Consider the following 27,431-nt stretch of genomic DNA (forward strand, 5'->3'; position numbering starts at 1 on the left):
CGAATAAAAGCCAAGTTGGCTTTTCAGCAAAGGTCTCTGGATAAACTTTTTGTTAAAACTTGGATATAAAAACACAAATACTTTGTTTTGTACTTTACATTTTTCCTGTGTAAGAAAATCACGTTGGCAACGATATGATTACAAATTAAAAGTCTTCATCTGCATCAATGGCAAATTTGCAACACTTTTGAATTGTTGTTGGGGGCCAAATAAAATCAGTCCAACGGTCCCAAATGGCCCCCAGGCCACACTTTGGACACCCCTGGACTAGACCATCTGGACCCTTCTCATCCTCCTTACCCTCCTCTGCAGTGACAGGACGTTCACAGACCACGAGTGACCTTTGGTGAAATAACTCGAGAACAACTGGGCCACAAAACTTTGACTCCTTATCGACTGAGGGAAACCAGTCAGCATGACGGTGGAGAACTGGGAGGCCTGAGGGAGAGCTTTCTGCAGGAAGACAGTTTAACATTTAAAATACTTTAAAGGACGGCACACCAAACGCCTCTTTTCTTACATGCTGTGGGTAAAAATAAAGTTTTTGGCACAATCCTAAAATAAACTTTTAACGTCAGCGTTTTCATTCAGTAGGAAAAACTGACATATGGACACGTTTGTTAAAGCTGGTAAGTATTTAAATCACTATAAAAACACACAATCTGTGTTACATTAAGAGCCTGTAAAACGTCTCACATCAAGACGTTCATTGCTACGTAATTTGAGGACGACTTATTGGACATTAAATGATATAAAAACTACAAAAATAGAAAGCTGCAGTCACCTTTATGTCGCCAACCTCTTTCACCGTCTGGAAAGCTAGAGGTGGAAAACAAGCACAATTATTCGGTCGGTCTGCTTTTAGCTTCTTCTGAATGAGTCTTTTTCAGTAGAAAGTTGTTGTTGTTACCAGGGATGTCGAACCACGGAGACATGGTGGGAAACATGTACGGCGCCGTCGACATCGTGACCCAAAATGGAGGATCGGCACAATCTTTGATGACACCGTTGGCAATAGGGACCCTCGCAGTAGCGACGGCGTCGCTGGCGTCCGGCAGAGCCTGAGCAGGAAGCTTGGGGGCTGAACATGAACACACAGGTCATTACAGACAGCTGTCAATATAACGGGCTAAATCTTAAATGCACACCTGATATATGAAAGTAAAAGGGATGCAGCGCTTTGCTAGTAACTGTCAACAGTACAACAACTAGACAACAAGGTCAGGGGGGAAAAAATTTATTTAGGGAGAAAAAATTAGCACTTTTTGAAGGGAGTAGGTCAGCTATGCTAGCTTGACTTTGACCACATAACATGTAGATGTGCTGTGGAATGCTATCTGCTTCAGTTCAGCTACAAAAGTAAAAAAAAAATGGCGACATATACACCAATTCTGGCAGATCATCGGTAGAGCAGGTGCTTATTAGCTCATCAACCACCACAAGAAGAGCTGATAGCAGCGGTAGCTAGTCTACCACAGCGATCGCTTATTGATAATCGCAAAATAAACATCAACCCAGGAAACATTAAACTGTAATGGACCGAGTGTTCTGTTCTTGGTGTGTGAAATATTTGAGCGCGTTTTGGTGTTGAATCCTGAAACGTGTGGTGGCGTTGTTGTCAGTTGCTATGGCAACGTGTCTCTGTGTAGCGTAGCCGACAAAGAGAACGAGAAAGAAGTTATTTTGAGTTATTCTTCAAAGGTTTATGTGCATTATTTTTCCCTTTACTGCGCAGAATTCGTAATGCCTGCATCGCCATGTTTCACTTTGCTAAAGGAATCGCTCCATCGCTGCAGCGGACGGCATGTGAAGAATCGTCTCCAGCGCATGCGTGACAGAAGGAGAGCCGCTGGTGTGTCTTCAACATGTCGCTGCAACCAGAAGTCAAACGTGAAGCCGACTGCTTCAGATTTTCAGAATAATGGTCGAAACTTAGATCAGCAAAAGTTATTTTTTTTTAATTTTGTTTTGGGGTTTTACATTAGATATTACTGTAATCATTTTTAGAGTAATCTAAAGAGAATCTACTGTGTAATTTTTTTATTTCTTTAAACTCACGCAGAGCTACACTGGAGGCCACAACCATCTTCAGCCTTTCCACGGTGTGTTTACGGCCTCGTTTCAGGAAGCTGTGCCAAACTCCAAGCCGATCCGCATCTTGCTTCGACTCAAACTCAACAAAAACCTGAAACACACACAGAGACAGACGGAGGGAATAAACAGACGCATTTAAAATCGACGACTTTCTATCAGGGCTGCACGTTATAACAAAATCTTGTGATTACAAAATGTGCCTGTTTTCCTCTTTTTATTGTCATCTGTGCTTCATCACTTTGCAACTTTTACCATTTTGGGCAAAGTCATTGTGGTCAGAGGTGAGCTTCCGAAAATCTGAGACTCTAAATGTCCAAATATTACATTAGCATAAGCACTTAGAAAGAGGCAGCACATTTCCACTAATCTGCTAGTGCACTAGTAGTGGAGCACATCGTTTTGTTTTCAAGAGCTTTTGCTAAGTTGAAAACAATTAGCTTACACTAAATTAATTTTTCTGGATAAATGCTGAAGCACTGATTTAAGTGGCTTTTTCACAAACTTAAGCTTTGGTTAGGATGTTTTTAAGTAGTTAGGCGGTTGTGTTCATGCTCTTATTTTGAAGGGGGTGAAGGCTGTTTACACAGCAGTTCCGTTTCCTCTCCTCGTGTTCTTCAGCTATAATGCTGTGCAGCACTAGCATTAGCTTACGCTACGTACCTTGTTGGTGTAGCGCTTTAGAGTTAGCAGTGCTGATGCTTATGCACAGTTTGGAAGCAACTAGTTACATTTACTCAGATGCATTTACATGAGTAACTTGTTTGACAAAAAAATACTTTTAGGTCCATCTGATGATGTAATTTTTAAATATTAAATGATTGATAATTTGATCAGTTTCTCTGTACTTGAGTGGATTTTTTTTACCAAATACTTTTTACTCTAACTTAAGAAATTTCTTGGACTTTTAACTGGAGTAAAGACGAGCTGAAGTAGTCCTGCTCTTACTTGAGCACAATGTTTGGATACTCTGTGCTTATGGTTAGCGCTTTAGGTTGAGCCCCGCTAACCTTTTAGCTAGCAGCGCCCAAAGCTGGTAGTAACCAACCATTTTAACACTTCAAACCGTCTTTTGCATAATAAAAATTGTGCACAACGACATTATATTCCTAACATATTGTCGAGCCTTGTGCCTGTTGTGTGTGTTTGCACCTTGTTGAGCAGAGGCAGGAAGTTCCTCACAGAACCAATTTTCCTCAGAGCCGTCCGGAGGTCGCGGGCCTCGCTGGGTGAGATGTGATGAATGCAGATTATTCTTTCTCCATTATCAGTCATGTTCTAAAAACGGAGAGTGAACAATCAGAGCTGATACGAAACAATCCTGATAATCGCAGCTGATGGTTCTCAGTTCATCTCAGGAGGATGTTAGATAGCGGATCATCGCCTGAACACACAACCTATGCTCAGAACTCAATTAAGCATAAAGAATAAATATATTTATTCATGTTTTAGTACTACTTACATGTTTTAAGCACCGCATCAAAGCTTTGTAAAGGCAAAGCTGAAACAGAAAGTGCCCAGAGTAAGTGTTGAAGGTATGAAACATGAATAAATAACATACTTTAAACACACTTTATCAACTTATTGAAAGTCTTTAGCCTAGGTATGTTCAAAGTGTGACCTGGGGGCCATTTACGGTCTTGCTGCGAGGCCCTGCTGCTAGCAGCTCAACTGTGTCAAAACATAAAACTGCTAGCAGCTACAGACATCTGACGGCTCATCTAAAGAGAGGCATGACAGACTGGTGAGGCTGGAAATCATCTCCAACAAATCAGCAATGAAAGAGTCAATTATCTGGTCACCTTTTGTTCAAACCAGCATTTTCACATTTAATGGTTCTTTTCTCCCCATTGAAACAAGGTTAGAAAACTTGGTTTTTTAGGAATGAATGAAGAAGTATGCCGGTCACAGTGACACGTTTTGCTGGACGATATATTGTCCAAGTTATTGCGATAAATGATATTTTGTACTTCTGACACCATTTTGAACTGATATGATGTAATAAAGGAATAATAGAGCAAGACATTCTCAAAGATCAATAAACTTTAAATTCTAATGAATATTTAACTCTAGAACTGGGAGATATTTAAATATCCAAAATAAACAAAAACAACTAATAATATGAATTATGAAGCCTGCAAATAAACTTCAAAGATTAAATAATCCTTCAAAACATGTTTAGTTGAGACCAAAACACCAGACGGAAGAATTTTGTCATTCAGTTTTTGGTAGAAAGAGAGAAACGCCGAATCATGCAAATGGAAATGATTGAGTTTGTTTTGATTTATATTGTAATTAATAGATTAATTGATTATGGAGACAGAAGTAATTCACTACAGAACATGCTGATCTTTGTGTATACTAACCGATGTAGGCTTCCCAGGTTTCCAACCAGTCTGAAAACAGAGTTTAGATATATTTTTTTACAAAAAGGTCATCCAATGACACACTGTTAGCATCATCCAGCGTTTATAAAGTGTGTATAGCACTGAAACACCTACCACTGCTCTACAAGCCTGTACGGATAGTTTAGATCCTTTGAAAAACATGCCGCGACTAAACTGTGTGAGAGCTTTCCTCAGCCCTTTCACCTGCGGCATGAAAGCAACAGCCTGCAAGGAGAAGAACAACAAAACAGGAAAGCTCATCAAAACTTGGATCTATCAAATGTGCTCAACCGGTAAAACCAAAACTTGAGTGGCAAAACGCAGATTTGGCAGAAGATGCTTACCAGTTGTTTCTGAGGAATCACATAAATGTCAGAGTTGTTCCTAAACCCAAAAGGTTGGAGGAGAGCGACGACATCATCCTCTGTGTAGCAGCCGTCGTAATACTTTGGAAGGTTGGTTATCAAGAGCTTCGGATTAAACGGAGCAGTTACGTTAGGAGAGGGAAAAACCACATCATTGTGTTGATTAGGACACAGTTTGTGTTTGTATATGATTTAGATCAGAGGTGACCAAAGTTTTTGCCAAGTGAGACAAAATTGTTGACTCCAAAGTATTCGTGGGCCAAAAAACCCTACTTGAAATCAAGTAAAGTAGCTCGATATTTATTGTAGATCCAAAACCTGACAAGGATTTTTATGACTGTGTATTAGGTCCGTTGTAGATAGAAAAAAAAAAAAAAGAGTAAATTTCCTCCTTTCTGTGATTAATCTCATGAATTTTCTAGAAATATTTTCATAAATTTCCAAGTTTTATTTTTTTAATAGAAAATGTCTGTTGGTAATATAAAACAGACTTTTTTTCTGGCAAATTTCCTTATTTTTCTAGAAATTTTATGATATTACGCTCAAAAGTTCTGTTTTTTGGCAAAAATTTACTTTTTTTTATGCAACAGCGTTAAATTTATTTTAAGTAATAAGAACAGGGTTTGTGTCAAACTTTTTCAAAATGTTTGCTATTATCTAGCCAAGTTTAAGAATGAATAAAAGCTGATTTGGGTGCAGCAAAGTTGGCTTTTCAGTAAAAGTTTCTGGATAAACTTGGTTTTATCTTTTGTTACGACATGGTTATAAACAGATGAATAATTAGTGTTGTACTTCACAATGTAAGAAAATTATGTTGGTAATTTTTACCCTCATTACAAAATAAAAGTCTCGTCTGCATCTGTGGACCAAATCTGTATCATTTTTGAACTGCAGTCGGGGGTTCGCACAAACGACAAACTTTTTACACCGCTGATGTAGATCAGATCACAGAGGCCTATCTGGGGGTTATTTGTGAGCATAAAGTTTCTCAGGTGTTTTACTCATGTTTTGTGTGTCTAGTCCACCATTCACAGGCGACTTTGATTTCAATTAACTGCCGTTTCCAAACATCACATATTGTGGAATGAGGTAGAAAATGGGGCCATCTTTAAATCTGACTGGCTTAGGTCTTGGTCAGGGGGAAAAGTGAATTCGGCTTTCAGGAATACTGATAAAAACAGATAGAAAGCTTACTTCTGGTTCTAAAATGGAACCTTTGGATTCAACAGGCCCTGGAAAATAGAGTCAAATAAATAAAGTAAAAAACAAAACAATGTTAAAATGAATACAATCGAATTGTAATGTTTACATACAAAGCAGTTTGGGATCAAAGCATTTTTCTATCTTCTCCCCAACAGTCAGATCATCTGAGGAAATCACCGGCGCCGGATTTTTGTTTGATGCTGGTTTACTTTCACCAGGTGTGATAGCCGGACCTTTAAATCAGAAAATGTGTCACAGGTGAAAACGGATATTAATCAAATATCCCATTTGGTTCGTCTTAAACCTGATAAAAACAAATGAACCAAAGAACCAGAACTTCCCAACACAAACATCTGGAATTTCGCCAACAGACAGTATTTTGTTCTTTGTGTCCCCAACAATTAAGACTTAATTTGTCATAAGAGAAAAAAATGGAGGCTAATTTTCAAAGTTATATTTTCATCAAGTCATTCATGTATTCATAATTAAACAATAATGAATTAGCAAGCTAAACATTTAGTTTACAACTAACTAAATATGTGTTGTGCTAACTAAATCCTTGATAACTAGATATTCAATCTGAAGTTAAATAATTAAATTTCCAACTAATTTATTTTGCACATTAAATATTTAGCTTTCAACTAATACTAGATTTCTAACTAAATAGCTAGCTATCAAACAATTTTTTAGTTAGTTAAATTTTACGAACTAAATATTTCGCATGCTGACAAAAAGTTAAAGTATGTTGTAAACTAATTATTTAACTTACTAACTAAATATTTAGTTTGAAGCTAAATATGTATCTTATAAACTACATATTTAGCTTGCTAATTAAATATCCAGTTTGAAACAGTTAATAAATGAAACGCCATTATTATTTTTTTTTTTACTTTTCTGAAGGGCAAAATAACCCAAATTATAGCTATTAAAAAAGGCTTCCAAGAGAAATTTTGTGATAAAAAGCAAAAATTATCAACAAAGATTCCTTTCTATACCCACTAAGTAGTTCCCCACTTACGTTTTAACTCAGTTTCATTCTTTGGTTTCTCCTTCACTTTCACGGCTTCAATTCTGTTTGATGGCTGAGATTTCCTGTAAGGAACAAAGTGAACTGATGTCAGCTCAGATATAAACATAAACTAAAGGAGCAAATGGGTGAACCATCAGAAATATTACGAGGACGACAGATTAAATTAAATATCAACATAAAGAATACATCATACATTTCCATAGCCATTTTCTGCTCAGTTGAAGTCACAGGAGGCTTCTGGGGTCCAGAAGACTGTAAATAGAAAGTATTCTATTCAACGCAAGCAAACTGATTAAAATACAATAGATAAGCTTTTCATCTAACAACAGAAATATCTAATGTATGAAATCTGCTTCTTAAATTGTCAAGTGCTGTATTTACATCTTTGAACATCTTTAAATTCATATTAAAACCTCAAACTTTAGTGGAAGGAAAGCGATGCAGTCATAAAATGTAAGACGACCGGCGAGTTAGGAGTTGGAATAGTAGATTTCTGGAAAAATATCATGAAGGGTCTGAGAAGTTGCTAAACGTAGCAGCAAAGTTGTTAATTTGACGACAGAGCTTCTCTGTTCCCACTCATTCCCACATTTGGTCACACCCATCGGTGTCTTGGCTCCGTCTACTTCAGTGAAATTTTTTAAACTCTGTCGGGGCGGGTTTAGGCTTCCACAGGGGGGTTAGTTACAATTTAACAAAACTTAACAGCTGTGTGCAGTTTGTCACAAGTATGCAGTCAAAAAAAAAGTTTTGTCACTGTATGTATAACAAAAATAATTTTAACAACATAACATGGATAGCTGTAATTTTAAATAACGAAACCTGGTGATTTGGCAGGAAACCGGCTGTGCTTTCAGTCTGAGGCGCCTCTGATGATCCAGGTGTTGAGGTTAATTTGTTGAACTCGTCCAGGAAAACCGGAGTCAGAGTTTTCACCAGGCTCTCCACATCTATCTGCTGCTTTGACAAAGACTGGACAGCTAGAGAGACAGATAAAAACACACTTTAATGTAGCAGAGTTAAAGAATTGCAAAGAATTTAGTGTAAAAGAGGAAAACAATGGCAAAACACGGAAAAAATATATCATGTTTTTAGTCTGGATTCTTCTGGTTAAATCTGAAGTATGTAACTTTTATTAATAAAAATGTTTTTGTTTTATTTACATATTTGCCAAAATCGTTAGCGCCGTCAATCACTCTCCTCACACTCATGGCAGAGTCTGCCATGAGTGCTAAGGCTAGTTAGCATGACCACTGATGACGATGGATAAAAAGTTTTCCTTGAACTTTAAGTTGTTTCGGTAACACTTTATTTGAAGGGGTGTGAATAAGACTGTCATGACACTGTCATAAACATGACATAACACCTGTCATGAACATCAGTAAGTCTTCATGAATATTTATGACTGTTGTCATAAAGCGTCATTTGGTAAATTATGACACTTTTAATACAAAGTTGACATTATTCAAAATTGTCTTCGTTATGACAACTTGTCATTTTGTTCAGCTTTAGTTATTACACTACTTGTATTAAGAAATAATTGTACTGCACTTTATAACAACCAGTCATGTTAACTGTACATTTGTCTGCCAGTCTATCATTCTGACAGTGTGCAGAAAGGGAATCGTATTTAATTAAATGCTGAATTATGATGACGCTGTTTTTTGTTTTTGTTCTTTTTTTAAGTGACCACAATGAATTGAGTATGAGAATGTCCAGAAGAGATTCACCAAGTTTGAATTCATGAAAAGGCTTTCGCCATGATTAACTATTGCAAGAACAGCTGTAATTTCTGAGCATTTCTGGACACCTTCAAAGAGCTGCTTCCAGGAAATGAAGACAAGAAGAAGATCTCCTGTTTTCAGAGCATTACAGGAAGACTATTACGAAGGAGATGGCTGACATAATCAAAGCAAAAATGTTACTGTTGAAAGAACCTATTTTCTTAAGTTAAAGAATAAGTCTGTTTTAGTTTTTCAATCAGCATTTCAGAGTAACAATATACTGACCAGATGTTAAACCCTCTGTTATCTTAGAACAAGTTATCTTTTGTTTTATTCCAATGTGCAAAGGGTTTTTTCTCCAGTTATGATGGTAGTTATAAGTAGTCCAGTGTGTTTCACTTCATTTGAGGTAAGACTTAATCAATAACTCTGTTAGCATTGCATTTGACACTGTAATACTAAATTACATCTTCATTATTGTTGCTACTAGTTTCAATTTACTTGAGGTAAAAGTTAATATTAATGACACTTAATGACTTTGTCATAACTGTTACTTGTTTCACTTTACTTGAGGTAACCGTTAATATTAATGACACAGTAATAACACTTAATTCATAACTGGTGCTACTTGTTCCACTTTAGTTGATGTAAAAAAAAATGTTAATGAGTCTGTTATTAAATCATTTGACCGTGTAATAAAGCTTAGTGAAATCTTTATTGCTTGTCCTACTTGTTTTGCTTTATTTCAACAAAACAAGTAGGACAAGTGGAAATATTAATTATTGTTTTGTTAAAGCTTTTGCTAGTGTAATAATTAAATCATTATGACTACTATTATGACAAATTTATGTCAAATCATGATTTCTTGGTTAAGGACAAGTTGTCATAACGAAGACAATTTTGAATAATGTTCAATTTTGTATTAAAAGTGTCATGATTTACTGAATGACACTTCATGACAACAGTCAAATATTCATGAAGACTTACTGATGTTCATGACAGGTGTTATGTCATGTTTATAACAATGTCATGACGGTCTTATTCACATCCCTTCAAAGACAGTGTTACCATTGTTTCTTTTAGCAGCATGTACATAAGTTTAATTGACAGTTAACACCGACGTCCTGACACTGATTGGATGTTTTTGACTGGGAGAGGGGAGTTTTTTCAGAAATATAGTGGTACTATGAGGAGGTGAGGGAATTTTCACAGATTATCTGCTTCATATTATTCTGTCACAACATGGTGACAATTAAAAAAAAAATGTTTAAAAAAAACACTTAAAAAAGCTACATATCACAGCTCCAACTGAGTAGTAATTTAATCTTCAGGAAGCTCAATTAGAGCTAATCCAATTCCCCATTATGTGTCTAACCTGATGATTGAAGCAGTTTCTTCACCAGCGTCTCTACACTGCTCTCATCCCGAGGGACCGATGTCTCGCCGGACGTTAGTTTCTCGCCGCTTCCACTTGGTGACAGCGGATTCTTGCTGCTGCTTTTGGGTGAAAGCTGTCTCTCGGAAGGCATTCCTGGAGAGTACAGCTCTGCTTCCTTAACGCTGAATGAGGAAGATCTGGAGATCCCCGAGGGGAGAGGAGGTGAACATGGGAGAGAGGAGGTGGTCCCAGGAGAGAGGAGAGGATGTGGACCCAGGAGAGGTGGACCCATGAGAGGTGGTCCACCTCTCTGCTGGAAGGAGGAGAGAGGTGGTCCCTGGGAGGAGGTGAACCCAGGAGGGAGAAGGTGGTCCTGGGAGACAGGAGCTGGTCCCATAAGAGGTGGACCCATGAGAGGTGGTCCCTGGGAGGAGGTGGACCCAGGAGGGAGAAGGTGGTCCTGGGAGACAGGAGCTGGTCCCATGAGAGGTGGTCCCATGAGAGGTGGTCCCATGAGAGGTGGTCCCATGAGAGGTGGTCCCTGGGAGGAGGTGAACCCAGGAGGGAGAAGGTGGTCCTGGGAGACAGGAGCTGGTCCCATAAATGGTGGTCCCATGAGAGGTGGTCCCTGGGAGGAGGTGGACCCAGGAGGGAGAAGGTGGTCCTGGGAGACAGGAGTTAGTCCCATAAATGGTGGTCCCATGAGAGGTGGTCCCATGAGAGGTGGTCCCTGGGAGGAGGCGGACCCAGGAGGGCGAATGTGGTCCCAGGAGGGAGGTGGACTCTGGGAGCAGGTGGATCCAGAAGGCAGAAGGTGGTCCTGGGAGACAGGAGTTGGTCCCATGAGAGGTGGTACCTGGGAATAGTTGGACCCAGGAGGGAGGGGGTGGTCCCAGGAGGAAGGGGGTGTTGCCAGGAGTGTTGATCCCAGGAGAGGTGGTCCTCCTCTCTGCTGGGAGGAGGAGAGAGGTGGCCCCTGGGAGGAGGTGGACCTAGGAGGCAGAAGGTGGTCCAGGAGGAGAGAGGAGGCGGACTTCTTGTACCGTGGAGAACGAGATCGAGACCTAAACAGAACGAAAAGTAATGGATGATGACACAGATCTCAACTGTTGAGTCCAATGTAAAGTAATAGTTCCTCCAACAGACCTCAGGGTGTGTCTATAACTGCAGGAAGACTTGGATGGGCTCCTGCACCCGTCTCTGCTGTCCTCAGAGCTAGAACTGTCTGAGGTGGACATTGATCTACTCCTGGATTTACAGTGTTGACGATACGGGCTGTGCGAGCGAGAACCGGAGCCTCTTCTATGACGGCGGTCGAGACTTCTGGAACGGGAAGCTTTCCTGCGGCGGGGTGAGCGAGAATCGGAGCCTCTTCTATGGCGGCGGTCGAGACTTCTGGAACGGGAAGCTTTCCTGCGGCGGGGTGAGGGAGAACTGGAGCCTCTTCTATGACGGCGGTCGAGACTTCTTGAACGAGAAGCTTTCCTGCGGCGGGGTGAGGGAGAACTGGAGCCTCTTCTATGACGGCGGTCGAGACTTCTTGAACGAGAAGCTTTCCTGCGGCGGGGTGAGGGAGAACTGGAGCCTCTTCTATGACGGCGGTCGAGACTTCTTGAACGAGAAGCTTTCCTGCGGCGGGGTGAGGGAGAACTGGAGCCTCTTCTATGACGGCGGTCGAGACTTCTTGAACGAGAAGCTTTCCTGCGGCGGGGTGAGCGAGAGTCACTCTTGTATTTGCCCGTCTCCTGATACTGCCTCCAGATTGCGTCTATTCTATTTAAACACGTGGAAAAGCAAAAACACATTTGGATCCATAGGATAAAGTGGGTTGCATTTGTTTGAAGACAGACTTTTACCTGGAGAATTGTTGTTCACAAAACAAGTCTGGGTATCTACGAAGAAAAAAAAGAACACACACATACGGCTGAAACCAGATGTCTGAAGATTTACATTTACAATTTTTTCTGGAGATCCAACAATTAGAAAATTTGTGCAGATAACCCAAGATTAAGGAAATCTACCAGTCAATCAATATGTGCAGGCCTGATTCACTTATTAGCAACTCTAAGATGGATTTCCAGGTTAAAACAGAGACAATATTATCTCTTGTCACTCTTCTCTACTTGGGTTGCTAGGCAACAGACAGAATTCCATTGGGGTTGCTAGGCGATGGGCTGGGCTTCCCTTGGTTGCTAGGGAAGCAGGTACAAATCAGTACCTGCTGATTTGTGACGTTCTAGACACTATAAAACATTAACTTACATAACAAAAAAAAGAAAAACCTTGTGTGTTTTTTTTTATACGTTACAGACTTTTTACTAAAAGTTATATTGTGGGAATTTCATGTCTGACTGGTGAACCATTAATTGCAACTCCACTCTTAGTTCCATATTCAACAACATGAACATTTCTTTCTAAAAAGTCTATATTTCTAAAATAAATGAGTAAAATCGTCAAAAGAAAGAATAAACAAAGGCTGACTTTGTGCAAAAACCTTACAGGGTTTTGCACTTCTCACGATGATCAGCGGTCTTCATGTGGGAACACCAAGCCTGTTAAAATAAAAAAACATTTAAATTACATTTTATCAGTTTGTATTTTCAACACAAATCTCTTGAAATACGATAAACCAAACTTAGAAGTTTTTAGCAAGATATATGAGCTTGTTTTAAGCCAATGACTCCTTAACATTTATGAAAAAGTATTGGTTCCATTGGCAGATTATTTCCCTTATGGGAAAAATTTTGTTATAAATGAAATAAACTGCCAATTAAAGACATCCTTTTTAAAATTAACATTAATTATTGACTTAAAACAAGCTCCTATATCTTGTGAAAAAGTTTCTTGTGAGTTAATTTTGTCTTAATTCACACGTCATAAGATATTTACTAGAAATTGGTCAAAAATACTAGGTAAAATGTTGTGTTTTTGTAGTGTAGATCACTCACCTGTACGTCACGACTTTCCTTGTTGCATATCGAACAGTAATGTGGGAAGGATTCCGGTGAGATTCCTTTACAGTCTCTAATTGTGGCATCTGAAGGCTTATTCTTACAAGATGACCCCTTAAATTTAGTCTGCATCACTGACTTATCCTGTCCTTTCAGTCCACACTTCAGCTCAGCTTTATTCTGCCCAGCAACCGCTGTTTCTTTTATTTGAGTTTTGCTTTCCTTGCTGTTGGAACTCTTCTGTTCTGCTTTACCAGGTTTGGAGGATTTTGATGTGGACTCTGGTTGCTTTGGAGGAAGAGGTTTGCAGGATTTAGGCCTGTCGGTTTTCTGTTTGGCTGAAATTACAGCGTGTGAAGGCTCATTTTTAGAAGATGATCCCTTAAATTTAGTCTGCATCACTGACTTATCCTGTCCTTTCTGTCCGCGCTTCAGCTCAGCCTTATTCTGTCCAGCAGCTGTTGTTTCTTCTATCTGAGTTTTGCTTTCTTTGCTTTTGGAACTCTTCTGTTCTGGTTTACTGGGTTTGGATGATTTAGATGTGGACTCTGGTTGCTTTGGAGGAAGAGTTTTGCAGAGTTTAGGCCCATCAGGTTTATGTGTGGGTGAAACCATTTTATTTTGCTCACTAATCTCAGACTTGTGGCTTGTTTTAGAGTCCAAATCTCTGCTTTTGCCCTTTAACACACATCTTTGCAGCCAGTCCTCACTGGGTTTGTGAGTTTCCACCAGTGACTTACCACTACTCTTATCTGTGCTAGCTTTTCCAGTCTCCTTTTTAGCAACGCTACTACCAAAATCGCCGCAATCAATAACTTTATTTGACTTTACAGGAGTTTTATGCAAGTTACTCTTTAGACCGATAGTGGACTGCAATTCAGAGGATTTCTCTGCAGCTCTTTTCTTCTTATTCATGGAAATCTCCATCAGGATGTATTTCAGGTTTTCAGGGGTGATCTGATCATCAGAGTAAGCATTGAGCTCTCCCAAGTCATCCTTGTCAAGTCCAAACTTGCTGAGGATCTCAGTAGCTAAATCTGCTGTGTATTTGGGTTGATCCGATCTGCCTGGTTCTGGAGTTTTAGCAGCACCTGCACTTGGAGGAGGCTTCCTGTTGTCTGCACCTTCACCAGAAACACTTCTGCTTCCATCTGTGCAGCCAGAAGATGGGTTATTGTGATCTTTTTCGGTTTGTTTGCATATTGAAAGCCAGGCCAAAGAGGCAGTGTCACTGAGAGTATCACTGCAGCGACCTCCCTGTGGAATTGAAGACATTGTTGCAGTTGTTTGAGGAAGATGACTCTCAGAGGAGGTGAAGATTAGTGACCTAAAAGATGACGCAGAACATATTTAGGCAGTATCTCAGAGGAATATTTAGTAGTAAACATAAAACTCATCCAAACTTGTAACAACCATTCTATTTTAATGTCTATTTGTATCGAATGAAAGTTAAATTCTCTAACAAAAAAAATATATTTCACCTACTTTCAACAATCGAAGCCAGTCGTACTGCGTCGCTGGCTTAATTCAGTCACATTTAGCCAGTGCAAGTTTTAAAAATTACATTTTAAACAGGTTATTCTCCGGTTTCTGCTTCCATCAAGCTAGCAGGCTATTGCTAGCAAACGCGACTGTTAGTCACAAGAAAGACGTCATGACGCAACGTTCCAAACAGTGTGCGTGAACGGGAAATAAGGTCGCGCGGAATCCGGAGAGAATCTCGTTATTTTCTTGAGCTAATTTGATACCGTCCTTTCTTCTTTGATTCATTCAAACGACTGCATGCCACCACCTGCTGCTGTGGGGATAGATTATACCAGTATTTCCCAACCCTGGTCCTTAAGGCACACTGACCTGCATGTTTTAGATGTTCCCCTGCTTCAGCACACATGATTTCAATTGATGGCCGATTAACAGGGTTTTTGTTGAATTGCAATCATCTGAATGTGGTGTGTTGAAGCAGGGGAACATCTAAAACATGCAGGTCAGTGTGCCTTGAGGACCAGGGTTGGGAAACACTGGATTATACCACCAAACAAGCTTGTTTATTCATATTAAAACAGTGTTTCAACACTTTTTATTTATTCAAATTGAGAATTTAAAATACTTTATTTATTCCAAAGGGAAATTAAATCTCAAAGCGGAAAAAGTTCAAAACAAAACCAATGGTGGTTTAACTCTTATCCACAAAGTTAATTTGGTGGTGACAAAAAATACAATAACAAGCTATAAGTTATATAGTTAAAAATAGTTTACACGTTTTTCTTCATTTGTAAAACTGACCCAAGGTAGAGTGCAAGCGCTTCAAATATTTGTTATAGAAAACTGTGGCTATAGTTAAGTATTGATAAAAACAGCTAAATTTAATTTTTCCCACGGCCAGAAAGACCTTACTTCTGTTACGTCACTTTTAAACATCTGAATCAGCATTTTTGGTCAAGTTTGAGCATTAAAACAAGGAAACTGACTCCAGTTCCACTTTGCTCTCATTTTTGCCCCATCCTACCTCTCTGAGCTGCTCCACCCTTATGAACTCTCTTACCCGTTGCAGTCAGCTGGTCCTTAATGCCACTTGATGAATATTTGGCACATATAGAGGACCCCATGCTCAGCTGTTTGTCAACATCCAGGAGTCTGAGTTAGACCCAGGTATTACATAAACAGACTTAAAGTTGCAGTATGTAACTTTTATTTAAAAAAAAAAAATCTTTGTTAAAGCTATCAACATGTTTTGACGGCATGGTACAGATAATCTGAACAAAATTAATCTCCTCCACTTCCTCCTTGAGCTTCAGTCTGCAAAAATCCAACAATCCTGGTCAAAAACAACCAATCAGAGCCAGAGAAGGAGACTCTTATCACTTTCAATTAACCTTGAGTACGCGCTGCTAAACGTGCTAATCACTGAGAAACAACTTACCATTACAGAAAAACCCTTTATTCACCATAATGGGTGCCCATGCTAACTAGTCTTAGCATTGTGCCAGGCTGTAGAGTAGCAGAGAGAAAGAAGAGGTTGTGAGCAGGATGTATACAAGGGTAATTGACAGCACTAACACCCTCCTCCTGGCTCTGATTGGTTGTTTGTGACTGAGAGCAGAACATTTGTTCAGATGACGGCAGGTCTATAGGGAAAAGGCAGAGGAGCTTTATTTTTCACATATTACTTGTTTCTTATCATACTGTCATGACAGTTTCAACAAATATGTAAAAATCCTATATATATTTTTTTTTAAATAAAAGTTACATACTGCAGCTTTAATGGAGGAATGTTGTTGAAAGGAGCTTCTTAAAGAGACAGAGGCCCAATTTCAAGGTGTTAAATAACGTCAAATCTCTTATAAGTAATGTTTGACATACAGGAGAATTTGTATAATAATTGAAGGTAACATAATTACTTGATTGTGCTTTAAAATGACACTAAGTGGATGGATAACACATATTAGCCCTTTAATAATATAATTTCTCATTTTTTTCATTTGCTCAGAGCAGTTTATTGTTGCTTCAGTGGCGAATAACCCCTCGTGAGCATCAAGGTGACACCAAAATCCTTTCACACATATATTTTATTAAACTCTTTGTTATAAAACACAACAATAACTGTATTAATCCTTCCCCTCAGCACCGACAACAGATCTGCCAGCACTGTTCTTCCTCCCTTTAATATGCGGCTCCGTGTCCAGCTCCTTTGCATGCTCCAGCTTGGCATCACTGCAGGATGGTGAAGAGTATGTCGAACAAATTCTGTCAAGCGCCGCTTTTAAAAAAGATTTTAAGCAAGAAGGATAAAGAAAAACAAAGAAACAGAGTCACAATTCTCATTTTCACAAAGTCCCTCCTTCTGTTCCACTACAACCAATTAAATTCAAGCAATTATCTGATTTTTTTTGTAGCAGAAAGCAGGAAACATAATCGCCCAGTACCCAAGAACAACTAAGGGAAACTTAGTCCTCTGCACACGCATACAAGTGGTAGCAAACTTGTTCAACTGACAGTGAAGATATATTTTATTTTCTAGTTCTTTGGTGTCCCCCTCTTTTCTGATGCTGCCCTGGGCAACCGCCCACATCAAAAACAGCCAATGTATGCCTGTTTTCAAAAAATGTCAACGAAAATATTTTGTTGTCTCAAGCCAAACATGGCTTAAGATTCTCATTTTTCCAGGTTTTTATATTCAGGTTTCGAGGAAGCCATTTTGTTTTACGTTAATTTAGAAATGTCCATTAATTTCCTATTAAACTTTTGCACTGAGGCGACTTGTCCTCATCCAGCCGAGTAACCGGTGTAATTTGTTATGAGAAATTTTGAGCTCATGCACATAAATGTGCAGATGCATTTTCAACACAAGAAAGCTGGAAATGTTCAACTTTTGTTGCTGTCGCGGGAAACTTTCTCATTCGTCGCTTCCCATGTGACCTAAGTAACATTCTGCGAGTGAGAGGCTTTTAGGTCAAAAGAGGCAAACTAGTTACATTTAATCAGATTTACTTGAATAATTTTGGGGACAAAAATACCTTTAGGAGTATTTTTACTAAATTGTACTTTGTACTTATGACGTATTGCTACTTTTCCTTGAGTAAAATTTCAGGTTTTTCTACCCACTGAATGAAAAACAAACATGTTTTAACCAGAAATTGACGAGCCACAGACACACCTGCAGACTTTGTTAAAATCTGATAAGTTCTGAATTGAAAAAAAAAAAAAAAAGATTTGGAAAAATGTTTTTTTTGTCTGTTTTTGTTATTCCATAATTATGGTATTTGTATTAATTAACTTTATGTTTTGGTCTGTCTGATGGTGTAATTTTAAAATATGAAATTACTGATAATCTGATAAGTTACTCAGTACTTGAAGAAACTTTTTACCAAATACTTTATTACTCTTACTTGAATAATTTCTTCGATGGGTACTTTTTACTTTTACTTGAGTAAAAATATGCTGAACATATTCAACATATTTTAAATTTTTAGCTACTCTACCCACCTCTGAAAGTAGGTGATTAATCTGCATTATGTAATATTAACGAATTAAACTTTTTATATTGACAACCTTACAAATAAAACCTATTTTCTTTGCTGTCCTGGTAAAATACCTGATTTTTGTAGAAGATTCCCTCCCCGTGATTTCTCACAACGAGGACCTGAACTCTCTTTGGACAATCGGCTCTTGTGGTCCAGCTTCTGTTTTTCGTTGCTCCGTCTGGGTGATGAAGACGGTTTCCCGTCTTTCCTCCTGGAGGACGACCGTCTCTCATGACTCCCTGAATGTGAGCGGCAGGGAAGGGAGGACGGCTTTTTGAGACGTGGCGACCAAGATGGAGATCGAGACCTAACAGAGAAGCAGAATGTGGCTTAGGCGGATTTATTTATGATAAACTGTTTCTCCTTTTTCTCCTGACAAACCTGCGGGTGTATCTACGGTCATAAGGTGATCTGGACCGGGAGCGGGACCGAGAGCGGGACCGAGAGCTGCTCCTTCGACCCGCTGAGCCGTAATACTGCTGGAGGTTGCTGTCGTCATGCCGATGGAACGGTAATGTCGATGGACTTTCAGCTTCAGCGCTAAAATTATAACAATGTTGATTTAAAACAAAACTGGAAATCAAAGGATTCAAAGTTTACTTCTTGTTTTAAGTGGAGGGATTTTACCTGAGGATTGGTAGAACATCTCCATCCCAATGTGGATATCTGTGGAACAAGGAGGAGAAAAACAAAACATCAGAAGTTCTTCTTCTTTCCTAACAATGTTCGTTCGATCCATGAGTGACTAGATGAGACAGCTAAGATGCTCTAGCTTAGCATAAACAGCTGTTACCTATGTGAATGGATTTCAGCCAATAAGCCCTCCTGCTGTCTTGCTACCCTGTTCGCGTTCTGGCACAATTTTACTAGTTTTTGTGTGTGTGTGATTTTGGGAACTGACGGTCTGACGGGTCAATCTCCCCTCCAGCTGCCCGACCGCGACATCTACCGCGCTCCTCTTGAGCATCAAGACCATGGAAGGGTTAAAAAACAAAAGAAAGATGTATTTTTTTTTCAACAAAAATGTGAGAAAGAAGTCAGAATTAAATTTTTAATCTGAGAAATTTGATTTAAATGTGAAGATTCCCTTATTAATCTGAAATGTCGACTTTCATCTGAGAATTCTGACTTTTCTCTGACAATTTTGGCTTTAATTTGAAAATTCTGACTGCAATCTTAGAATTCTGACTTTATTTTTAGAATTTCAACATTTCATTTTAATTTGACAATTCTGAGTTTAATAAAAAAAAATTCTAACAGTGAGATTTCTGACTTTTCTTTGCAAATTTTGGCTAATTTTGAGAATTCTTACTTTTCTGTGATACTTTTGAAGGTAATTTCAGACTTCCGACTTTAATTCCAGAATTGTTTACTTTAATCCAGCCAATTCAGAAAAAAATAAAAAAGTTTGGTAATCTTACATAACCTAAAACAGAAACTTTTGTTTAATTATTAATGTCAAACAGTGAGAAAAACTATTTTTGTGCCTTTTTATATATTAAGTATCTGAGTTCAACAGTTCATTTGGTTTGAAACACCTGAAATGCATGAAGAAACGAAGAACAGTTAAACTACAGATATTCTTATTTATTTTAAGAAAGAGTTTAGTAGAGGACCTACTGTGTCCGGAGGATTGTGCAGCTCTCCAGGTGAAAGCTGGAGTTCTGGTGTGACAGCCAGTCCTGGGAGCCAGAACAACAGCATATTCACAAAGATTCAACCTAAATCAAAATCAGTCATCTGACACTTTTTAAACACAGTGACATTTTAATACTGCAGTGCTTTAGATATTAAACTATTCACATTCCTTGTCGGTTTTCTACGTTTTGTCACAAAGACAAGCACGTATACTTTATAAATGTTTATCTATTTGTTCAACCTCTCCGTCTGTCCAAACTAATGGATGTCCTGGCGCCATGTTTAATTCCCAACAGGAAGTCGTTGTTTTGAAGGATTGTGATTGGTTAGTAGAGGTTTTATCTTTTCCCTACACTGCCCCCTATGGGTGTGGCATGTTTAAAACATCGCCCAGTAATGTAATACAGCGGGTTGAAGTGGGCGATTTATTTTTGGAAAGATTTTTGCCGTATCGCTACGGCGCTGGCCGCCATCTTGTCTTCTGTGTTGTTTTGTGTTGCTAGGATACGAACAGTCATTGCCGTTCTCAGCTCTCGTTGCTTGTTCAATGAAAAACTCAACAATAAATGTTCTAAAGCTTTGCTAACTTCAGACGAAGCTAACGTCCACTCACCTCCATGTGGAAGCACTTCTTGTTGCAGATGGAGCAGGTGTGTGGGAACCTCGTCGGCGCGGCTCCTATATAGTCTTTAATCATGGCGAGTGTTGGCAGATGGTTGGAAGTAACGGTCTTAACAGGCGGTACTTTGACCGGAAACAGTTTTGCATATGAAACGTCACACGGCAAAGCTTTCCTAGTTGTAGATGTTGCTTTAATGTTATGCTTCAGTTTAGCTTTCTTCTTCAAGTCTTGCACTCTTTTTTCTTTACCTTTAACCTTTGAACTGCTGGGTTTTTTGGATTTGGACGTCAGCTTCAGAGAAGGTTGAGGAGTAACTCTTAGAGACTTGGGCGGCTGGATGTCTTTCTGTGTTGGTTTGTCACATTCTTCCAGTGGTGACTCCTTCCTACCAGCGGGCCTTGGATCATCCTCAGTGGTCGTTTCTATCGAGTCGCTAACAGTAACATAGTTAGCAGAATGTCTGTAGTCAATCACTTTAACTGGCTTCAGAGGACCAGGAGGCGTTTTATCCGGACCTCCAGGTTCGTCGGTTTTGGGTTCGGGAGGGTTTTCTGCAGCTCGTTTCTTCTTCCGCAGGAAAATCTCACGTAAAACCAGATGTAGATTTTCAAAAGTCAGCTGATCCTCGGGGTATGACTCTAGTTCTTTTAGGTCCTCTTTGTCCAGTCCAAACATGTTTAGGACTTCGGCGGCTGATTCTGGAGTATACCTGGCAGGAGTTTCTGGTTCTGGATCAGCTTTCTCCCCCACAGACGGGTCGGTTCTGGATCGCTGCTCTCCTTTTTCCCCATTGGAGCTGACCGTGCTGGACCTGCGCCGTTTTCCCGTCGGCCTTTGATTAGGCCCTGGACTGCGGGAGTGAGATCGTGATCTTCGACTCTGGTGATGCCGCAGGTTGTTGGACTCGTTGTTGCGACTATCAGCTTTTATTTTTTGCTTTTTCAAACTCTTAGTATCTACGAGCGACTTTTTATCTTTTTTTCTTTCACCAAAAAAAAAAAGAAAAAAAAAAGAAAAAGGAAACAGAAATGAGGATCAGATCAGTAAAAATTGCAATCTGCTGTCGATTGCTTTTGTCTCAGAAGTTTACCTGGGAAGTGGTTGGATCTTAGCAACCCACTCAGGATATCTGTGGAACCAAAAATACTAATTCAGCACAAGGAAGAAGAACCATAAAGAACACATTACAAAACAATTCAACTCCTAAATCTAAAAGTAAAACTGCCTACAAAAAATTAACCAATTGCATGTTTTACCATATTTATTACTTTTAAAAATCAATAATAATCTACAAAATGTGGATTTTTTTTTTTTTTTTTACCATAAACAAGGTTAATACTATGGATGAAATTTATAAGTTAAGAGTTAACTGAGTTAATCTAAAGATGATTAAGCCTATAAATCGACTAAGGATCAATTGATAAGCAGCCATTTTTCTTAAAATCTGTAGGTTTCTCATCTTTTCATAACAAAGGGTTACATTTTCATAATATGCTGAAGAAATTGTTAAAATGTATTTATGTTTCTTATATACATCTGAACCTGTTTCAAACAAGAAACATAAAAATATTTTAACAATTTCTTGAATTAACTCCGTATTCTCTTCAGGAATAATAAACAATTTGTCATTTTGAATTAAATTGAAAACCTAGGGAGTTTATCGAGTGTTTATATTTCAAAATAAAACCGCATAAAGTGCATTTTGCTCCGTTTGAACCGTTTCTCTCTCCATCTTTGCTTTTGTTATCAACGGCTGACCAGCGGCGCCCTCTGCTGGATGGCGGCCGAACTACAACACTAAAAGACTGGTCGACTTCTGCTCATGGTTGATTTGTACAAGTAATAAAAATGGTAAAAACATCCAAGAAGGTGAATAGTTTTTATAGGCACTGTATGACAATCTCCAGGGAAAGGAGGAAGTTAGTTTCTTGAAACAACAGGTTGTCTACCAATAAATTAACCAAGTATGAGTTCAGATAAAAGTGTCTGAAGGAGAATCAAGTAAAAACTGACTTCAGCTGCAGGAGTATCCGGTTCCCAACGTGGTTCATTTCATTCAGGTGGAGGAGCCAAAGCTTGTAGAGAGAAAAACAACAAAACATTTAAAATGATTTGAATTCCTAAAGACCAGTAAAGAATGTCACCAATCAAAGGGAATAAAATTGAGTGAAATTGGACATTTGCTGATCAATCCTGTCAGCAAAGGCCTGATCAGGACTGTAATCCTAAATTAATAATTTTATCTCATTATTTCTCCACTAATGAAAATATTTTCCAAATTAAAAGAGAATAAAGTCATAATATTATCACAATAAAGTTGAAATAATACGAGACTAAAATCGTACTTAAACTTTGTCGTACAATTTCTTTCTTGTAATATTATGACTTTTATTCATTTAATATGACTTTTCTCATAACAGTGTTACTTTATTCTGACTACTATATTATGACTATTATTCTCATTATATTTTAATTTTATTCTTGTAATATTATGACTTTATTCTTTTAAAATTTTGACTTTATTCTGGTAATATTGAGTTTATTCCTGTACGATTTCTGACTTGTGTTGTTATAACTTCCTTCGTAACATTATGACTATTATCCTTGTAATTTCATGACTTTATTTTATTAATAGTTTTTGTTCTTGTACCATTTTTTTCTTTAATAGTCAAAGGTAATTACTTGTTATCCATAGAAAATCAGGCTTTTATTTTTTTACATTTTGTACAATAATCGCTACTTCTGATAACCCTTTGTGTTGGAATACATCAATCATAATAAATAGAAAAAATAAATTAAATTAACTTAATATAAAATGTATTAATTGAACTTAAATGATTCAAATCAATTAATTAATCCAGTGCAGCAGCAGAAGGTAGTTTAAGTTAAATTCTTACCCCTGGTCTCTGACAGGTTACACCGCAGAGGGAACACCGGTGGGGAAACAACCTCGGCGTGACGCCATTATAGTCTTCGATCATGGCCAGCGTCGGCTGCTTGCCCTCCGACATTTTCATTTGCTTCAACACCCACTCCCGGACTATCGAAGGCAGTTTGCTTAAAATCGACATCTGGGCTTTGCACTTTTTGCCGAGTGGCGCTTTGACAGAAGAACCTTTCTGGGTCTTTTTCGCCGCCTTGTTCTGTCGACGCTCGTCCAGCTTCAGTTCTGATTTCCGTTTCACGTTTTTCTGCTGCTTTGGCTTCTGGTTTTCAGTTCTTTTCTGTTTGCTTTCAGTGTTGCTGTTAGAAATTGTTTTATGTGTGGCAGATATTGCGTCCTTTAATCGCTCAGGTGGGTCACTAGCTGTCTTCTCTGAGGCTAACACAGTTGTACTTTCTTTATCCGGTGGTAGCTCATCTACAATCCGACTGTTGTTTCTTGTAGCCAAAAATGTCTTCTCTGAGTCTAACACCGATATACTTTCTTTATCTAGTGGTAACTTATCTACAACCCGACCGTTGTTGTTCTTTTCTACACCCACATAGCTAGAGACCCTCACTTTGCTTGGCTTCAGGATACTTTTTAGTTTAGGTTGGGGTTCAGAAGACTTTCCTTTTATTTCCGTCTTGCTAAAAATCTGATGTAAGACGCAGGACAGCCTTGCAGGATTGACCTGCTTCAAAATGTGAGGGTCGAGTTTTTTCAATCCGTCTTCGAGGCCGAAGCTCTGAAGAATCGCAGCGACTGGTTCTCTGGTATGTTTTAGCTGACTGATCTCAGACGACACAACAAATCTGCCTGGAACTGGGTTTTCATCGTCTCCTAACCCTGGAATGGATGGCGTGTCGTCTTTCTGTCCACCAGACAAAGCCTCCAGGCTGCCATCAGAACCGGACGGAAACTCTGCTGGATTGTTGTTAGTATTTGGTTTGAAGATGGGAAGCCAGTCCAAGGAGAAATCACCAAAATCAGGAGCTACACGGGATGTTGACGGCCTTGCAGAGGAGGAAGGACATTCATTTATTTCGCTAAAGAAAGTCTTCCAGTTCATACCCCGATGTTCCACACATCTGACACGGTCTACCAACTTATTATTATCCGACTCAGATGTGTTTTGAGCTGGCAGGTAGTGGGCAAGACATGAAGATCCAGGAATAGTCAGCCTGGATGCAGGTCCAGGATTAGAAAATCCCTTGGGAAGTTTTTTCGCTGGCGGCCCATTCTGGTTCCGGGTGGATTGAGACATGATGTAAGCAAACTCCAGATCTTCAAGTTCTTCCGAACGAGATCAATCCGGAGAGAAACACTCATTAGGCCTAAAATCAAAAGAAAAGAAAACATACGAGTCAAAATGAGAGCGAAAAGGTGTTGGAGAAAACTTTCAGTTGATCTCCAGAATAAGGCTGCTGAGAGTCAAAGTTTCAAGGAACAAATACTTTACTGAACATCTACAGATGGAGAAACACACCTGACAATGTCAGAGTGAGCTCCCACTTGGATGAGGAGACATCCTCTCTTTGTACAGCTCTTGTCACGTCACACACGCAGGTGTGAATGGAAACGGTTGCAAAACATCAACATGTCAATCAACTCTGAGAACTTTCTGACAACCAAGTTCTTATTCCAAGAAACTGAAAGGTGTGATGTGCCTCATATGCATCGGAGATGTATCTATAGGTTAATCACTGCTTATCCTGCAAGGGTGGGTGTCAATATTTTCTCTATGATCAGCAAATGGTCTAGCTGATGTGTTTGTTCTCTATTCATAGGTGCTAAAACTGACCTTTAACTGAGACATGTAAGTCTAAGCAGCATCCTGCTTCAGCCCTGAATGAAGCCTTTTCCTGCTGAATCAGTTTCATATGCAGACACTCCAGCTTGTTAGTTTCTTCTGACAACTGGCTTATAAGAACATTTGTTCTTTGCACACATGGCTGCTGTCGAATAAGTATGTATCAGGCTTCAAATAAAAGTATTAACACCTTGATTTTTTTGTTTCTTTAATATGACACTAAAAGTAATGCTACTTGGATATAAGTATATGTATGAGCTTCACTAATCCCAGGACTTTAAGAGTCTCAGGGTAGCTTCCTATGTTAAAACTAAGCAAAATTAACATATTAAAAAGTATTTGCACCCTCATTTGGCACCCTGGTCAAATTTGATGCGTATGAGGTCAGGAACATCAGGGAGTGGTCAGAAATGATTTTAATTCAACAAAGGCAGGCTTGTCACGACAGGCCTGCCTTTGTTGAATTAAAATCGTAATAAATTGTCCCAGAAATTATTGCGATAAATGATAATGTTGTTGTTTTGAGACCATTTTCAAGTAATATAATGGTAGTAGAATAATAATCTAAGAACATATCCTAAAATATTAACAAACTTTAAATTCTAATGAATATTTAACACTGCACTAGAAGATATTTTAACTATCCAAAATAAATAAACAAAATAACAGAAACAACAAATAAAATTAATTATAAGACTGTAAACAAATTTGTCACCTAGTTTTGGGTAGAAACATGGAAAAGAGGAAAAACAACAAACCATTGAAATTAGGGACTTGTTTTAATTTATCATGCAATTAATTAATCTTCCACAAACTCTCACATGGTGCTTCATTTTCAACCACCCTTCCTCCTTCCACTCAACTTTCACCTTAGTACACTTGAATGAAACAAAACGAATAGCGAGCTTCTAGGAATAAACGTTTGTGGGCACAACATGACATTTCTGCAATAAAACTCCCATTTTATTATTTTATGTTATATTTTGATTTTCTGATTAACTGAATTTATGATTTCTAATCAGCTGTAAGCTGAAAATCATCAAAATTAACAGACATAAACATGGGAAATATAGTAATAAATGCGCACTTTTTGAATTTCCGAAATAACTTTTCTAACTATTTGAGATACAGCTTTATATAACTTTCATTATATTAAATAATAATAATACGGTGCAAGTTAATGACTCAATGCAATTCGCCTGTTTCCTTTGATAGAAAACTTTTGTTTTTTTTCTCAATTTAAAGCAATAAAATTAACTTTACTCAATTGTTTGATAACTAGATGGTTGTTTATAATGTGTATTTTTTATTAGATGTGTTGTGAATTATTGTATTATAAATAAAATCCATTGAATTAACGCTCAGAAATTTAAACGTAAAACCTAACTACCAGTTTAGCGGAAGTAACACCGATCTCGTGTTGATAACAGATTGATTTCTGACGATAAATGCAACACTTTATCGTTCACAGTGACCTCAAAACACTACTTTGCTCAAACAATCTGCAAAATCCCTTCCAGTTAATACGAAGGACAAAAAACATAATGTCAGAAAGAGGGCTTATCATAAGTCAGAATCAACTAATTCGGCAAAACAGACGAAAAACTTAAAAATTAAAGTTACCATTTTAGCATTGCTTCCTTCAGTGATGTTAGCAGGTTCAAGCTAAGAAGCTATCGTTGCTTACGGTAAACCGTTAGTAACGTCCCGGTAAAATTAACAGACGTTAGCAGGAAATTCTTGCGGAGGTATCATTGTTCTATCGTTCACTTTGCAATCTAACGGGCTTTGCTGTGCTGATAACATGTTTACCTTAAACGGCGGAGCCTGGAGAGCGTCAGCGGTTCTTCTTCTTCTTCACCTCCCAGTTTGACTCCGAATTACTGCCGCCTGCTGGCCGGGAGAACAGCTGCGGTCAGAGACTGGAGTTGGAGGGATGATTCTCGGAACTGATCGGAGGAAACTCATGGTGCCAAGTCGGGATTCGAACCAAAGACCTTCTTGCTGCAAAGCAACAGTGCTTGATTTTGATATTGATTAAATATTTGTGACTATATAATGAAGCTAAGTTTGTTTCACGTAGTTAAAATTGAACATAAAGGTGTAATTCGATCCCTTTTTTTATGGTGGTTCTGTGTAATTATTCAGAAATAGGACTTCATCTGATGCCTCACCCTAGGTCTCATTCCATGTCATTGGTTATTTTCTCTAACTAGCAATGAATAGCAGCAATATTTTTGATACTTAAGTGCTTCCGTGAGCAGGTAAGGATATATATGTGCTGT

General features: G+C 38.6%; 2 protein-coding genes across 6 annotated transcripts in view; both read right to left on the reverse strand.

Annotated features, from left to right (window-relative positions):
- Positions 1-10,589, reverse strand: part of LOC106944692 (uncharacterized) — a 26,595-nt gene extending 16,006 nt beyond the window's left edge. For both annotated transcript variants that reach the window (XM_015027884.1, XM_015027883.1), the window contains exons 1-15: positions 10,176-10,589; positions 7,899-8,056; positions 7,270-7,328; positions 7,065-7,138; positions 6,157-6,279; positions 6,038-6,075; positions 4,823-4,948; positions 4,593-4,703; positions 4,458-4,487; positions 3,554-3,592; positions 3,244-3,369; positions 2,059-2,185; positions 911-1,081; positions 785-819; positions 301-453 (exon numbers count right to left, since the gene is read on the reverse strand). In XM_015027884.1, the coding sequence (XP_014883370.1) occupies positions 301-453; positions 785-819; positions 911-1,081; positions 2,059-2,185; positions 3,244-3,369; positions 3,554-3,592; positions 4,458-4,487; positions 4,593-4,703; positions 4,823-4,948; positions 6,038-6,075; positions 6,157-6,279; positions 7,065-7,138; positions 7,270-7,328; positions 7,899-8,056; positions 10,176-10,575 (1,770 nt within the window). In that variant the 5' untranslated portion in view covers positions 10,576-10,589. The remainder of the gene's footprint in view (positions 1-300; positions 454-784; positions 820-910; positions 1,082-2,058; positions 2,186-3,243; positions 3,370-3,553; positions 3,593-4,457; positions 4,488-4,592; positions 4,704-4,822; positions 4,949-6,037; positions 6,076-6,156; positions 6,280-7,064; positions 7,139-7,269; positions 7,329-7,898; positions 8,057-10,175) is intronic.
- A 6,088-nt stretch (positions 10,590-16,677) lies between these two features.
- On the reverse strand, positions 16,678-27,110 carry LOC106944693 (zinc finger protein 638-like). 4 transcript variants are annotated; one of them, XM_015027885.1, is made up of 10 exons: positions 26,959-27,110; positions 23,308-24,670; positions 22,424-22,485; positions 21,501-21,539; positions 20,402-21,392; positions 19,771-19,832; positions 18,778-18,816; positions 18,532-18,690; positions 18,222-18,457; positions 16,678-16,886 (listed from the first exon to the last, which is right to left on the reverse strand). In XM_015027885.1, exons 2-10 carry the CDS (start codon positions 24,598-24,600, stop codon positions 16,735-16,737), a joined length of 3,033 nt encoding a protein of 1,010 aa, XP_014883371.1. In that variant the 5' UTR covers positions 24,601-24,670; positions 26,959-27,110; the 3' UTR covers positions 16,678-16,734. The 4 variants fall into 4 exon arrangements, with proteins under 4 accessions (XP_014883371.1, XP_014883372.1, XP_014883373.1 ...); XM_015027886.1 differs by lacking the exon at positions 26,959-27,110 and adding an exon at positions 26,770-26,950; XM_015027887.1 differs by lacking the exon at positions 26,959-27,110 and adding an exon at positions 26,537-26,696.
- Between the last annotated feature and the right edge of the window lie 321 nt (positions 27,111-27,431).

This window comes from Poecilia latipinna, unplaced genomic scaffold, assembly GCF_001443285.1.
Source record: "Poecilia latipinna isolate Pla-1442-1.1 unplaced genomic scaffold, P_latipinna-1.0 Scaffold108, whole genome shotgun sequence".
In the NCBI taxonomy this organism is placed as follows: domain Eukaryota; kingdom Metazoa; phylum Chordata; class Actinopteri; order Cyprinodontiformes; family Poeciliidae; genus Poecilia; species Poecilia latipinna.